At 45.6% G+C, this 14,572-nt stretch overlaps 1 protein-coding gene across 8 annotated transcripts in view; it reads left to right on the forward strand.

Annotated features, from left to right (window-relative positions):
* The first annotated feature begins 6,366 nt into the window (after positions 1-6,366).
* Positions 6,367-14,572, forward strand: part of GBE1 (1,4-alpha-glucan branching enzyme 1) — a 206,082-nt gene continuing 197,876 nt past the window's right edge. For 3 of the 8 annotated variants that reach the window (XM_084843503.1, XM_084843500.1, XM_084843499.1), the window contains exon 1: positions 6,368-6,738. In XM_084843503.1, the coding sequence (XP_084699629.1) occupies positions 6,647-6,738 (92 nt within the window). In that variant the 5' untranslated portion in view covers positions 6,368-6,646. Of the gene's footprint in view, positions 6,739-14,572 lie in introns of all 8 variants that reach the window. The other 5 variants (XM_084843494.1, XM_084843495.1, XM_084843496.1 and 2 more) reach the window with 3 other exon arrangements.

The raw sequence follows: 14,572 nt of genomic DNA on the forward strand, positions 1-14,572 counted from the left end.
TGAAGTTTGATTTTGTTGCTGTATCAACTTCCCTGCACATCTGAGGCAAATCATCACAGGATACTACTTTGGGTTTCTGTTTCTATGTGTCATCTTTGTAAAGTTATGCAGTTACAGCTTGTGTTTAATGTATATGTGTGAAACAGGAAAGGGAATTTGAATTTTTCATACCCCCCAAACATCGATTTGCTGAAAACATAAGCTTTCTTTGTGTTAAAATTGCGTAAGTTAAGAGCTAAAGGTATCACTGCCAAATGGAAGAGAGGTAGCTGTTATCTATTAGCAAAAACAAAAATAGAGTCTTATGGCACCTTAAAGACTAACAGATTTAGTCTTTAAGGTGCCATAAGACTCCTTAAAGTCTACCTTGACTTGGCTATCCTTGACTTGATCCTAACCAACAGAGATGACTTAGTGGATAAAGTAGCAGTTACAGGAACTGTGGGGGAAAGCGACCAAGTTGTACTTGAGTTCTTGGTTCTAAGGGAAGCAAAAGCCGAGGGTAGTCAAATGCATACCCTGGATTTTAGGAAAGCTGATTTTAATAAACTCAGAACAATGATCAGTAAGGTCCCATGGCAAGTGACTCTTACGAGAAAAGGAGTCCAAGATGGGTGGGAGCTTTTAAAAAAGGAAATTCTCAAGGCACAATTACAAACAATTCCAACAAGAAGAAAAGGTGGAAGACAACAGAAGAAGCCAATGTGGCTTCACAAAAAGCTTAGGGATGACCTGAAAACAAAAAAAGGACACATACAGGAAGTGGAAAGAAGGCAAAGTAACAAAGGGAGAGTACAGGCAGGTAGCACAGAATTGCAGGGGTGGTGTCAGGAAGGCTAAAGCTGAGAACGAGCTGAAGTTAGCGAGGGATGCTAAAAACAACAAAGAGGGTTTCTTCAGCTACGTGCATAGAAAAAGGCAGAGGAAAGAAATGGTTGTTCAGCTATTAAATAAGGATGCCAAAACGATAACAGATGACAAAGAAAAGGCAGAGGTGCTCAATTCCTACTTTGGCTCAGTCTTCTCCCAAAAGAGGGTCTATGACCCACGCTGGCAAAGGCGAAGTACAGGCTGAAGGGGCAGGATTGCAGCTTGAGATCGATAGGCAGATGGTCAAGGAACACCTCATTACTTTGAATGAGTTCAAATCTCCAGGGCCAGATGAACTGCACCCTAGAGTAATAAAGGAACTGGCAGAAGAACTCTCAGCACGACTGTCTATTATCTTTGAGAGATCATGGAGGATGAGGGAAGTGCCAGATGACTGGAGAAGGGCTCATGTTGTCCCTATCTTCCAAAAGGGTAAAAAGGAGAAACCTGGGAACTACAGACCAGTCAGTCTGACATCAATCCCTGGGAAAATTCTGGAGCAGATGATAAAGCAATCCATCTGGAAGCACCTTGAAAACAATGCATTGATTACTCGAAGCCAACATGGATTTGTCAAAAACACGTTCTGTCAGACGATTCTGATCTCATTTTTTGATCAAGTAACCTCCCTTGTGGACCGTGGGAATGCTGTACACATCATATACCTTGACTTCAGCAAAGCTTTCGACAAAGTGCCCCATGATATCCTGATGAGCAAGCTAGCTCAAAGTGGGCTAGATAAAACAATGATCCGGTGGATCCACAGTTGGCTACAAAATTGGACTCAAAGGGTGCTTATCAATGGGATCTTCTCAAACTAGGGAGAGGTTACGAGTGGGGTACCGAAGGGCTCAGTCCTGAGCCCAGTGCTCTTCAACATGTTTATTAATGACTTGGAGGAGGAGGTGCAGGGAATGCTGATCAAATTTGCAGATGACACCAAATTGGGCGGGATAGCTAATACTTTGGAAGACAGAAACAAAATTCAAAGTGATCTTCCTAGACTGGAGAAAACAACAGAATGACATTTAATAGGGATAAATGCCAAGTTCTGCACCTAGGAAAAAGAAACCAAATGCACAGTTACAAGATGGGGGATACGTGGCTCAACAACACCACAAGCGAGAAGGATCTTGGAATTGTTGTCGATCACAAGCTGAAGATGAGTCAACAATGTGATGTGGCTGTAAAAAAGGCAAATGCTCTTTTGGGCTGCATTAATAGAAGCATAGCTTCCAAATCCCGGGAAATACTAGTTCCCCTCTACTCAGCACTGGTTAGGCCTCAGCTGGAGTACTGTGTCCAGTTCTGGGCACCACACTTTAAGAAGGATTCAGACAAACTGGAGAGGGTTCAAAGGAGGGCAACAAAGATGATCAGGGGACTGGAAACAAAGCCCTATGAACAGAGACTGAAAGAACTGGGCATGTTTAGCCTTGAGAAGACTGAGGGGAGATATGATAGCGCTCTTCAAGTACTTGAAAGGTTGTCCCAGAGAGGAAGGCCAGGATCTCTTCTCGATCATCCCAGAGTGCAGGACACGGAATAATGGGCTCAAGTGACAGGAAGCCAGATTCCGGCTGAACATCAGGAAAAACTTCCTGACTGTTAGAGCAATATGACCATGGAACCAATTACCTAGGGAGGTGGAGGGCTCTCCCACACTGGAGGCATTCAAGACGAGGCTGGACAGCCATCTGTCAGGGATGCTCTGACTTGGATTCCTGCATTGAGCAGGGGGTTGGACCTGATGGCCTTGTAGGCCCCTTCCAACCCTACTATTCTATGATTCTATGAGATTTATTGTGACATAAATCTAGCTTTTGTGGAGATAAGATAAATGGAGGGCACAAGCCTGGATATGAGATATGAAGTGGATCTGGGAGAGAGGACAGGGTACAGCAGTAAGAAGACAGAAAATACTGAAATTGAGGGGGTGCGTACACTGGAAGGGAAATTCACAGTGCAATGCTATACATGTCAACTTAGAAGAAAGCCCCACTGACCTCAACTGGACTTTCTCCCAGGTAGGTTTGTATAAGATTTGTATAAGATCCCCCTAAAGCAGTGGGGGGAGCGGTGTTTGTGAAGATTTTAAATCATATTTAACTTTATTTAGTTATAGGTAATACTCTGGACATTTTTCATAAGTTATCCTGAGCCTTCAAGATAGGACATAATAAAATCCCATTTTATAAGAGGAAAACCACTCCATCCAAAACTGGAAGCCACTTTGGGAACTTTGGATGGAAACCACTTATTACCGCAACTAGCACTGGATGCGCCTGATCTCGTAAGCTAAGCAAGGTCAGCCCTGGTTAGTACTTGGATGGGAGACCACCTGGGAATCAGGCTTCCTGCACTGAGCAGGGGGTTGGACTTGATGGTCTTGTAGACCCCTTCCAAGCGTACGATTCTATGATAATGTTATGCAAGTCTACTCAAAGTAAGTCTTACTGAGTTCAATGGGACTTACTCCCTGTGTTTATGATTGCAACCTAAGTTGCGTTTTCAAACTGCAGGTGATGTTTCTCTGATGCAAAGGGCAGACGTAAAGGTGCTTAACTCTTTCTCTGCACCCCACTCAAAACTTGCAATGCGAACTACCTGCCTTCCAGACTCATTGCTGCCCAACAGTCACCAGCCTTCCTCACAACTTTGGAGCTGGTGGAAATCACCTTTGCAGCTTCAAAGTTGAGAGGAAGGCTGAGTGCTTGTTACAATTGCCAGAGGGTAGCATGGCATTTACCATGGAGGGTGGAAGCTAACTCTATATTAGTTTATACACAGCAACTGAGGTCCAGCAGGCCTTGCCAGTACATGAATAGATTCTAGAACGCTTCCCACAATTCTCTGCAATACATTAGAATTTTCTGAGATGCATAGCCCAACTGATATATCAATGTAGAATGGGTTTCCTCGGTGATAAAGTTTGAAAATAATTGCTTTAGGGCAGAGGGTCTCAAACTGTGATCCATTCAGGTAATCTGATTGCAGAACAGTTGACAATATCTATTCTTGGCCTTGCACTTCATATATTTTTTTTTATCATGAAGATCAAGGACATTTTGACCAGGCCCAGATTATTGGAGAGGCTAGCAAGTCATTGACCTAAGGCATGCAGTTTTCATAACCCAGTGCTGGTGTTAATGATGTCTGTGCTTTTGATTTGTAGAACAAGAGAATTTACATGGTCACCTGGATTCCTAGCAATTTTCAAGTGGCCAATGGGAAATAAAACTATGGGAAAAGCTGCTCTAGATAATTCACTACATTGCTTTGACACCTGGGTATTTGTCAACCCCTGTATAGCTATTGAATTGAAATTGGATTAGTTTCAAATCATACCTGAGCGATTACCCCTGGTCTCTCCACCTCCTGAAAGGCATTCAAATTTATCGAGACCTCAGCTTGTGCAAGTTCAAACTACCGTACAATTGCACTTATTTCACATGCCAGCAAGGTTATGCTCAAAATCCTACAAGCTAGGCTTCAGCAGTATGTGAACCAAGAACTACCGGAAGTACAAGCTGGGTTTCGAAGAGGCAGAGGAAGTAGAGATCAAATCGCCAACATTCGCTGCATCATGGAGAAAGCAAGAGAATTCCAGAAAAACGTCTATTTCTGCTTCATTGACTACGCTAAAGCCTTTGATTGTGTGGATCACAACAAACTGTGGCAAATTCTTAAAGAGATGGGAGTACCAGACCACCTTACCTGTCTCCTGAGAAACCTGTATGAGGGTCAAGAAGCAACAGTAAGAACCAGACACGGAACAACCAATTGGTTCAAAATTGGGAAAGGAGTACAACAAGGCTGCATATTGTCGCCCTGCTTATTTAATTTATATGCAGAGTATATCATGAGGAACACCGGGTTGGATGAATCACAGGTCGGAATTAAGATTGCCAAGAGAATTATCAACAACCTGAGATACGCAGACAATACCACCCTAATGGCAGAAAGCGAAGAGGATCTAAAGAGCCTCTTGTTGAGGGTGAAAGTAGAGAGTGCAAAAGCTGGTTTGAAACTCAACATTAAAAAAAACTAAGATCATGGCATCTGGTCCCATCACATCCTGGCATATAGAAGGGGAAGAAATGGAAGCAGTGACAGATTTTACTTTCTTGGGCTCCAAGATCACCGCAGATGGTGACTGATGCCATGAAATTAAAAGACGCTTGCTCCTGGGGAGGAAAGCTATGGCAAACATAGACAGCATAGTAAGAAGCAGAGACAGCACCTTGCCGACAAAGGTCCGTCTAATCAAAGCTATGGTTTTCCCAGTAGTAATGTATGGCTGTGAGAGCTGGACTATAAGGAAGGCTGAGCGCCGAAGAATTGATGCTTTCGAACTGTGGTGCTGGAGAAGACTCTTACGAGTCCCCTGGACTGCAAGGAGGTCAAATCAGGCAATCCTAATGGAAATCAACCCTGAGTGCTCATTAGAAGGACAGATACTGAAGCAGAAGCTCAAATATTTTGGCCACCTAATGCGAAGAGAAAACTCACTGGAAAAGACCCTGATGCTGCCTGGGAAAGATTGAAGGCAAAAGGAGAAGGGGCAGCAAAGGATGAGATGGCTAGATAGCATCACCGATGCAATGAATATGAACTTGAGCACACTCCGGGAGAGAGCGGAGGACAGGAAGGCCTGGCGTGCTATAATCCATGGGGTCACGAAGAGTCGGACACGATTTAACGACTGAACAACAACAGCTTGTGCAAAGACGATTCTGTTATAAAGCTAATTATTAAACTGTTGTACAAGTATGCCTGGACAATTTGCTATTTCAGTGAACGAGGTTCCCATTTTGAACTTACTCCCAAGAAACATTAAGATTGCGCTGTAATCCTTATGGAGCGTCATCCACTGTGCTAGGACAGGGAAATTATATTTTGTTTGGGCTTTGTGCCGGGCTGTGCCTGAGTGTTGGGACACGGCTGTTGAGATGGACAAGCCTACCAGAACAGAAAGGGGAAGTCCAGCTCCCCTTCATACCAAATTTCTGACAGCCACACAACCGCTTTACTCTGGCCACGCCAAGTCGTCAATCAAGTGCAGCCCAATCATATCCCTGTTTACTCAGCAGAAAGCGCTCTTATGAAGTTACTCCCAACTAAAGGTAGATAGGGCTGCCCTGTTAGCCCCTGCCTTGGATTGCGGATGGGGGCGATTTTCTGACATCTCCTGCTCATCCGTTTTGTGAATTCCAAATACTTTCTTTAACAATAATTAAAAAAAAACAAAACTAAATCCACGCTTTAGTTTTGCCCACCACTCCCTCTCCTTCCTGCCTGCTCGAGCAAACAAAAAACAACAAACCCCGACCTTTGTGAATTCGCCACGCGGGTTGCAACCTCTTGTAAAGGCAATAGGCAAGGGCGGCTCCGACCAGAGGGAAGGTACGCAGCAGCAGCTTCAGAGAACCTACTGCGCTTGCTCCCGAGCATGCCCAGTTCGGATGAAGCCGCACATCCTGCGCGCTAGCAGGTTTTGAAGTTGGCCGACTGTAAAGGCCCGAATGGCTTCCAATCAGCGCCCGTCCCTTTCTCAGCGGATCACCCCCCGCCCCATCCCGGCCTGGGTGGGCGGCACCCGGCTTGGCCCTATCCAGGCGGGGGAGAGAGAAGAGGGGAGGCTGAAGGCAGAGTTTGGGACGCGCTCCCAGCCCAGCCCACCCCCCTCTTACCGAAGTGTATATAGACCAGGGAGGGCGCCGCCGCTGGTCATATCCTGGCACGGCGGTCGGGTCCCGCTAGCGCAGCTGCAAAGATGGCTGGGTTAAGTCCGACCGTGCCGGAACTGGGGCGACTGCTGGAGAAAGACCCCTACTTGACTCCTTTTGAGCAAGACTTCCAGCGCAGGTAATAACCTAGGCAAGCGCGCACCTGGAGCCGTCCGTCAGCGTTCCGGCGGAGCCCGTAACCGCCGCCCCCCGCCCTCCCACACCGTGAATGCCGCTGCCTCCCCGTCTCCTCACGGTTGCTTTCAGCAGAGGGAAAGAGGAAGCCGCCGCCTGCGACCCTCGGGAGCTCCTCCGCTATACCATTTATTAGTTTATCTGTTACGTTTCTGTACCGCCCAGCAGCCGACGCTCTCTAGACCTCGTCTGCAGCCCGCTCCTAGCTAGGCTGACTCGAGAGTAAGCGCCCCCATACGTGACGTGCATCACCCTGTGCAATGTCGCCGCAGAAATAAGCCCCACTACGTGCAACGGGGCATCCCGTCGGTAAACGTGTCCTTGCCTTTTACTCAGTTGGCTTGGCCGCCCAAGCTGTTTAGGGTGCAGCCTCGCAATTCGGGGCTCTGCTTTGTTTTTATTTCCTTGTTTTTACCCCCCCCCCACGGGGGGGGGGCTGCTGCAAGAGCCATGTCGCCAAGAGCTGGGCTTTTGCCCGACCGGAGCGGCGAGGGAAAGCCGCCCGGGGGTGATAATTGTATCAGAGCGGCTGCGGCCTCTCGGCGTCCAGCGTCGCACCCCTCTGTGTCGCCGCGGCCGCAAAATCAGGCCCGCGCGCCTTTGTGACTCTCCCCCTGCGTGAGGGCCGGGCGCGCGGCGGCTCGCGACGAGCGGACGCTTCTGATTGGCGGAGGAGAGCTTGACCGCCCCTGCCGTCGCGAGCCCGCCCCGACGTAATGTGGCCTCACGTGCGCCCGGGAATTGGAGCAGGCTCCGAAGGGTGCGCTGAAGCCGGGGGGGTGCCCTCGCTCGCGATCTTGCCCTCAGTGGGAGGAGAATTGCGGGTTTTACGCAGTAAAAACTGCTCTGAGGGGCGTTTTATTTTCATGCGGAGGGGCGAGGGAGGCTATCACCTGTGTTCTAAGCATCCAGCTTTTAAAGCATGAATAATTAAAGAGGGGAGGAGTGCACAGGCTAAATGATCTATAAACACAATGCCTAAATATTGTTGTTCAGTCGTTAAGTCGTGTCCGACTCTTCGTGACCCCATGGACCATAGCACGCCAGGCCTTCCTGTCCTCTGCTCTCTCCCAGAGTGTGCTCAGTTTCATATTCATTGCATCGGTGATGCTATCTAGCCATCTCATCCTCTGCCGTCCCTTTCTCCTTTTGCCTTCAGTCTTTCCCAGCATCAGGGTCTTTTCCAGAGAGTTTTCTCTTCGCATTAGGTGGCCAAAATATTTGAGCTTCAGTATCTGTCCTTCCAATGAGCACTCAGGGTTGATTTCCTTTAGGATGGACTGATTTGACCTCCTTGCAGTCCAGGGGACTTGTAAGAGTCTTCTCTAGCACCACAGTTCGAAAGCATCAATTCTTCAGTGCTCAGCCTTCCTTATAGTCCAGCTCTCACAGAGTGGGGAGCTGCTACTACTTATGATGATGATGATGATGATGTTATGATGATGACGCCACTTGTATCAGGGCTACAGTCCTATAGTTGCTTACTTAGGAGTCAGTCACATTGAACTCAGTGGAGCCTACTTTTGCGTAGACATGTATAGGGTGTTCATTTTCCAAAGGCGCCATCCCATGCATCTTTGGGCAGAAAAACGACCTACAACTCCCAGCATTCCCTACAACTCCCAGGCCTACAACTCCCAGCATCCCCCTGTCAGCCATGTTGGTTGGGGAATGCTGGGAATTGTAGGACTTTTTTCTATCTAAATCTGCATAGGATTGAGCCCCAACAGTTCAATCCTATATGTACCTACTCAGAAATAAGCCCCATGGAGTTAAATGGGACTTACTCCCAGGTAAGTGTGTATAGGATTGCAGCATACGTGCTTGACAGTGCAATCCTATACACACTTTCCTGTGAGTAAGTCTTGTTGAACTCAATGGGACTTCTGAGTAGATATGTATAGGATTGAACTGTTATACCCTTTGGCGTGGGATGTTGGATACGAAGATAAGTTAACTTGAGACTATAAAAAGAAAGTTTCCTATCTTCTTTTCCCTGCTGCAGCCACCTGAGCACCTCCCTGCAAAAGCCTTTCTGGAGCTAGGGAGGGATCCCTGAACAACAGGGGATAGACAGCTTGTGGGAGGAGGGATGGGAAATACTCCTTTTGTGATCTTCCTTAAGTTAACTTACCATTCTGCAAGAAGGAGACCATTAAAACTACCATTTTATAAGTAGAGATCTTAGGCTAGGGAACTATGAGTTACCAAAGGCCACCCTATTGCTGCAGCTGGAGTAGAATTTGAACATTGATCTCCCAAATTAATAGCAAATTATCTGTTTACTGGACCACGCTGTTTGCCAGAGCAGATCAGAGCATGGCCCAATGTTGGGGAGCAGGTTTAGAGTCTACCCCAATAGTGTTATCAAGTGCTTCCCTTTTTTCTGGGAGAAATACAGATAAAAGGAAAGACTTCTTCACAGAGTGCATAGTTAAACTATGGAATTCGCTACCACAGGATGTAGTGATGGCCACCAATTTGGATGGCTTTAAAGGGCGTTGGACAAATTCCAGAAGGAAAAGGCGATCAATGGCTACTAGTCTTGATGGCTGTTTGCTACCTCACAGTACCAGAGGCAGTGAGCCTGTGTACATCAGTTGTTGGGGAACAAGGGTGGGAGGGTGCTGTTGCTCTCATGCCCTGCTTGTGGCTTCCTGCTCGACAGCTGGTTGGCCACTGTGTGAACAGAATGCTGGACTAGATGGACCCTTGGCCTGATCCAGCATGGCTCTTCTTGTGTTGTTAAGTGCAGCACCACACTTGGGAACTCTGATGGCAGTGAAACCTCCAGTGTTACAATACTGGCATGGATCCCACAGTGGGTTGCAATTGTCTAATGACGAACATTTTTGCTAGCACATAATAGTCTTTTCATTGATAGGAGATAAAACAAGAAGGAAGCAGAGTGCTGTGCCATAAAGAGGAGTATCCTCCATGTTAGTCTGTATTTTTTGTTTTAAAAAGAACAGAGTCTTGTAGTGCCTTAAATACGAACACATTTTTATGGCATAAGCTTTTGAGGGGCAGTATCCTATGCTGCTGCAGTGCCTTTGCTGTTTGTGTTGTGCCAGTGGAACCCACTGCTAGCACAACAGGAAGTCGCACTTCCTAGAGCAACCCGGAAGGAAGCTGACATACACATTTCTGGAACGGGACAGGTCAGTGAAGCTCCTCCCTTCTGCTAATTCTCCCGACCTGTTCCACTCTGGAAATGAGTGTTTTGGCTCGTTTCCGGTTCTTTTAGGAAGTGCTAGTGGTGGGTTGTGTTAGTGGTGGGTCTTGCTAGTGCATGGACAGTATTGGATACTGCTCATGGGCTAGAGTCAGCTTTATCAGATGACTATATCGTTCCTTTTGAACTGTTGTCATACATGAGAACATCACTGAAGAAGTGCTCTTTTCTTTTCTAGTGTGGCATTATTTTTTAGGCACAATTGGCTAGAATTTTCTAGTGTCACTACCAGAGAAGATTTTAATAGTGTATTATGAAATGTTCAGGGGTTTGTTTTTTTGCCAGAATAAGGTGGTGGCACATTTTAACACAATCAGTGTTAAAAGTGCTATTGGCCATACTTTAACAGAACACTTTTTATTTAGTGTTAAATTTTATATATGTAGCAACAATTAAAATAGAACTCTCCAACTGTTTGTGAAATGAGAAAGGTTTGAAGACCTTTCAAAGTGGAGTTGTATATTATGGGTTTTGGAGGGATGAAAGGCTGATACGAAACTGTCTCCATTCAGTGATAGGATTACAGTATATACTTGAAAAATCCATTATTTTCATATTAATAGTCAAAGATGATGCTAACACCATTAATTAAAGGGATGTGAAGATTTACACTGCATAGGTTTGAAGCCACTGAGACTTACCAGCAGTGGGCAGGGATGGTGAGAGAGAGGCTATAGGACCCTGCAGATCCTGATCTCCCCCTTCCCTTCTTGCCTACCATCCCACTGTCTTTTTGGCCTCGGAGGAACAGCTACTGCAGTGCTTGCTGTGGCAGCTGCAAGGGAATGAGGCCAGGGGAGGTGGAATAGCCCAATGTCAGATTTCCCCTCCAGAGGTTTTAGGAATGCCTGTGGCCTTGGAAGGGGGAATCCCTATGGTTCCTGAGACCCTCTCCCAGGGATCATAGGGTTGCTCTGTTAGTGACATTTTATTCTGAATAAGTATGAGTAGGATTGCCCAAGATGTCTGTTGCAGCAAAAGGAGCGTGGTCTTAAGGCACCTTAAAGACACATATTTATTGTAGGATAAGCCTTTATGGACTAGAGCCCACTTCATCTTATGCCTGAGGTCTATCTTCACTTGACAGATTTTTATTTATATAGTGACAAATTCCAGAGGAGAAACCTGATAGTCTGTTGCATATGATGACATGGACTCTGGCCCAGGAAACCCTATGCCACTATAGCTTTGGTAGTTTAAAATATGCCATCAGACTTAAAAAAAAAATAAAAATCAATATATACAAACACCCAGGTATAAAAATGTTAAAAGAGTAGGATCCAAAGGTCATGAAATGCAAGAGGTTCAGGAGTTGACATTTCTATGCAAAGCTATCTCTTCGTGTTTTTTCTGTCAGACATGATAGTATTTATTACAAAACTCAGAGTTAAAAGTGGTATTTAGGACAACTGCCTAGACATTTTATAAGGTTAAAGTCCTATCTAGAAAAATGACTCACACTAAAGTGCATGTATTTAATTGAATTGTATCATCATGCCTTCCAAAATTGTAGCAAATAATATCAAATCAGAATGTACCCATCCTTTGAATGTAATCCTTGTTTAAATCAGTGATTCTAAGTAAAGATAGCTGCTTACTTTAAAGATGTCTGCACTCAAGTACCTCTGGTGTTGGGCACAGTTGTAAAGCAAGACAAAATGGACTAAAGGCTGTTCCTCTTCACTCTTCATAATGCAGTAATGGGGGTAAGGAGAGAAGCAGTCACCTCTCCATAGCTGTTGAATGTGCTTTGAGTACTGCTAAGAGATACATGTCCTGAATGATGTTTATTTTTTAGCTATAACAACAAAGAGTCTTGTGGCACCTTTGAGGGTAACACATTTATTACAGTATAAGCTTTTGTGGACTAGAATCCACTTCATCAGATCAGATGCGTGAAGAGGTATTTGGAGTTGGTGGTATATGCACGCACGCACGCGCGCACAGACACACACACGTAAAGGGAAGAAATATAAGCAGTGAGAAGATCAGAGGGAAATGAAAAAGTGATGCTGGGCTCTGGTCCTGTTGTCTTCGGGTAGTAATTTGTTTTAAATATACAATAATGGTTTTACATGCATTATTGTGTGACTTTGGTGGTGATGCTGTATCAGTTGCTTGTTAAAAAATAAAATAAAAGCAACAGTTCTTATCCAAGGACCAACTGCGTAACTCCCATGGCTGAAACCACCAAGACACACACACACACATCCCTTGCCAACATAGTTCAAAGTCTTCTGTTCAAGTGATCCCTGCTTCTAATCTCTTTCATCCTCTGCCTTTTGTATGACACAGTATTTGTGGCCTTGTGAATTAGTAACATGTCACCAATCTCTGGTTTGAATTGGAGAATTTGAGTAGAAGGGTAAAAAAAATGGTCTTATTGCTTGTATTGAGAGATTTGGGTACTGTGTTAGTACACATCAATGTAATGCCTAGATTAAAGTTGTATTGCTGTAAACTGCTCAGGAAACTAAATGCCAGAATGAATCCTTGCATTCTGTACTATCTTTGTTGTTGTTCAGTCATTCAGTCGTGTCCGACTCTTCGTCACCCCATGGACCATAGCACGCCAGGCCTTCCTGTCCTGAGCACTCTCCCGGAGTGTGCTCAGGTTCATATTCATTGCATCGGTGATGCTATCTAGCCATCTCATCCTCAGCCGTCCCCTTCGCCTTTTCCCTTCAATCTTTCAGGGTCTTTTCCAGAGGGTTTTCTCTTCGCATTTGGTGGCCAAAATATTTGAGCTTCAGCTTCAGGATCTCTCCTTCCAATGAGCACTCAGGGTTGATTTCCTTTAGGATTGACTGATTTGACCTCCTTGCAGTCCAGGGGACTCGTAAGAGTCTTCTCCAGCACCACAGTTCGAAAGCATCAATTCTTCGGCGCTCAGCCTTCCTTATAGTCCAGCTCTTACAGCCATACGTTACTACTGGGAAAACCATAGCTTTGATTATACGGATCTTTGTCGGCAAGGTGCTGTCTCTGCTTCTTACTATGCTGTCTAGGTTTGCCATAGCTTTCCTCCCCAGGAGCAAGCGTCTTTTAATTTCATGGCTACAGTCACCGTCTGCGGTGATCTTGGAGCCCAAGAAAGTAAAATCTGTCACTGCTTCCATTTCTTCCCCTTCTATATGCCAGGAAGTGATGGGGCCAGATGCCATGATCTTAGTTTTTTTAATGTTGAGTTTCAAAGCAGCTTTTGCACTCTTCACTTTCACCCTCAACAAGGGGCTCTTTAGATCTTCTTCGCTTTCTGCCATTAGGGTGGTATCATCTGCGTATCTGAGGTTGTTGATAATTCTCCTGGCAATCTTAATTCCGAGTTGTGATTCATCCAACCCAGCATTTCTCATGATGTACTCTGCATATAAGTTAAATAAGCAGGGCGACAATATACTGTACTGTCTAGATGCCTTTTATCATTGGCTTAACTGTTTCAGAGACATTGATCTCCATACGCGGAAGTAGGTACAATGGGAAATAATGGAGACTCGCTTCAAAGTAAATGTGCTTAGGATTGGGTGCATATTGCTGAACTGAAGAGCATTTATGTGCATGTCAGAAATGAGGACTGCTGTTGCTGGTTCAGAAGCAGAATTGAGCAGTTATCTTTTGCCAACACCGTTCTGCCAAAAGGAAAACACAGTTGCAAAAGGGAGATGGAAAGGAAATACGTCTCCTTTCCTGTTACTTTCCTTCCCTGTCATTTCTATTCATTTTATTTTGTTTTATTTTATTTTATTTTATTTATTTTATTAAATTTATTAACTGCACATCTGGCTGGGCGATGCACAAAGCATATAATAAAACAGTTTAAAACAATAAAATTCTACAATAAAAACATTTTCTAAAATACCCTAACCCACCCCAAATGCCTTCCTGAACAACCATGTTTTTAATGCATGGCAGAAGCTCATTAAAGAGGGGGCATGGCGGAGTTCCCTAGGGAGGGAGTTCCACAGAGTGGGGGCCACCACAGAAAAGGCCCTCTCCCTCATCCCCACCAGTCTGATGGGACAGAGAGAAGGCCATCCGAGGCTGATCTTGTTAAGCGGCCTGTCTGGTGTTGCTGGAGGCACTCCTTAAGATAGGCTGGGCCGGAACCATATATGGTTTTAAAGGTCAGAACCAACACCTTGAATTTGGCCCGGAAAACAATTGGTAACCAATGCAACTCCTTCAGCACTGGAGTGATGTGATCTCGCCGGTGGCTGCCTTTAATCAGGCGAGCTGCTGCATTCTGTACCAGCTGCAGCTTCCAAACTGTCTTCAAGGGTAACCCCACGTAGAGCACATTACAGGAGTATAAAAGAGAGGAGACCAGGGCATGTACTACTGATGGGAGCAGATGGTCGGGAAGGAATGGGCGCAGCCGCCGTATCAGATGGAGTTGATACAGCGCTGTCTGGCTCACAGCTGACATCTGAGCCTCCATGGACAGCTGGGAGTCCAAAATGACCCCCAGGCTGCAGACCTGGTCTTTCATGGGTAGCCGTACCCCATTCAACACCAGGTCAACATCCCCCAGCCTCCTCTTGTC

This window comes from Heloderma suspectum, chromosome 3 (assembly GCF_057233095.1).
Source record: "Heloderma suspectum isolate Gila_16-S chromosome 3, 16-S_ref, whole genome shotgun sequence".
Lineage (NCBI taxonomy): Eukaryota > Metazoa > Chordata > Lepidosauria > Squamata > Helodermatidae > Heloderma > Heloderma suspectum.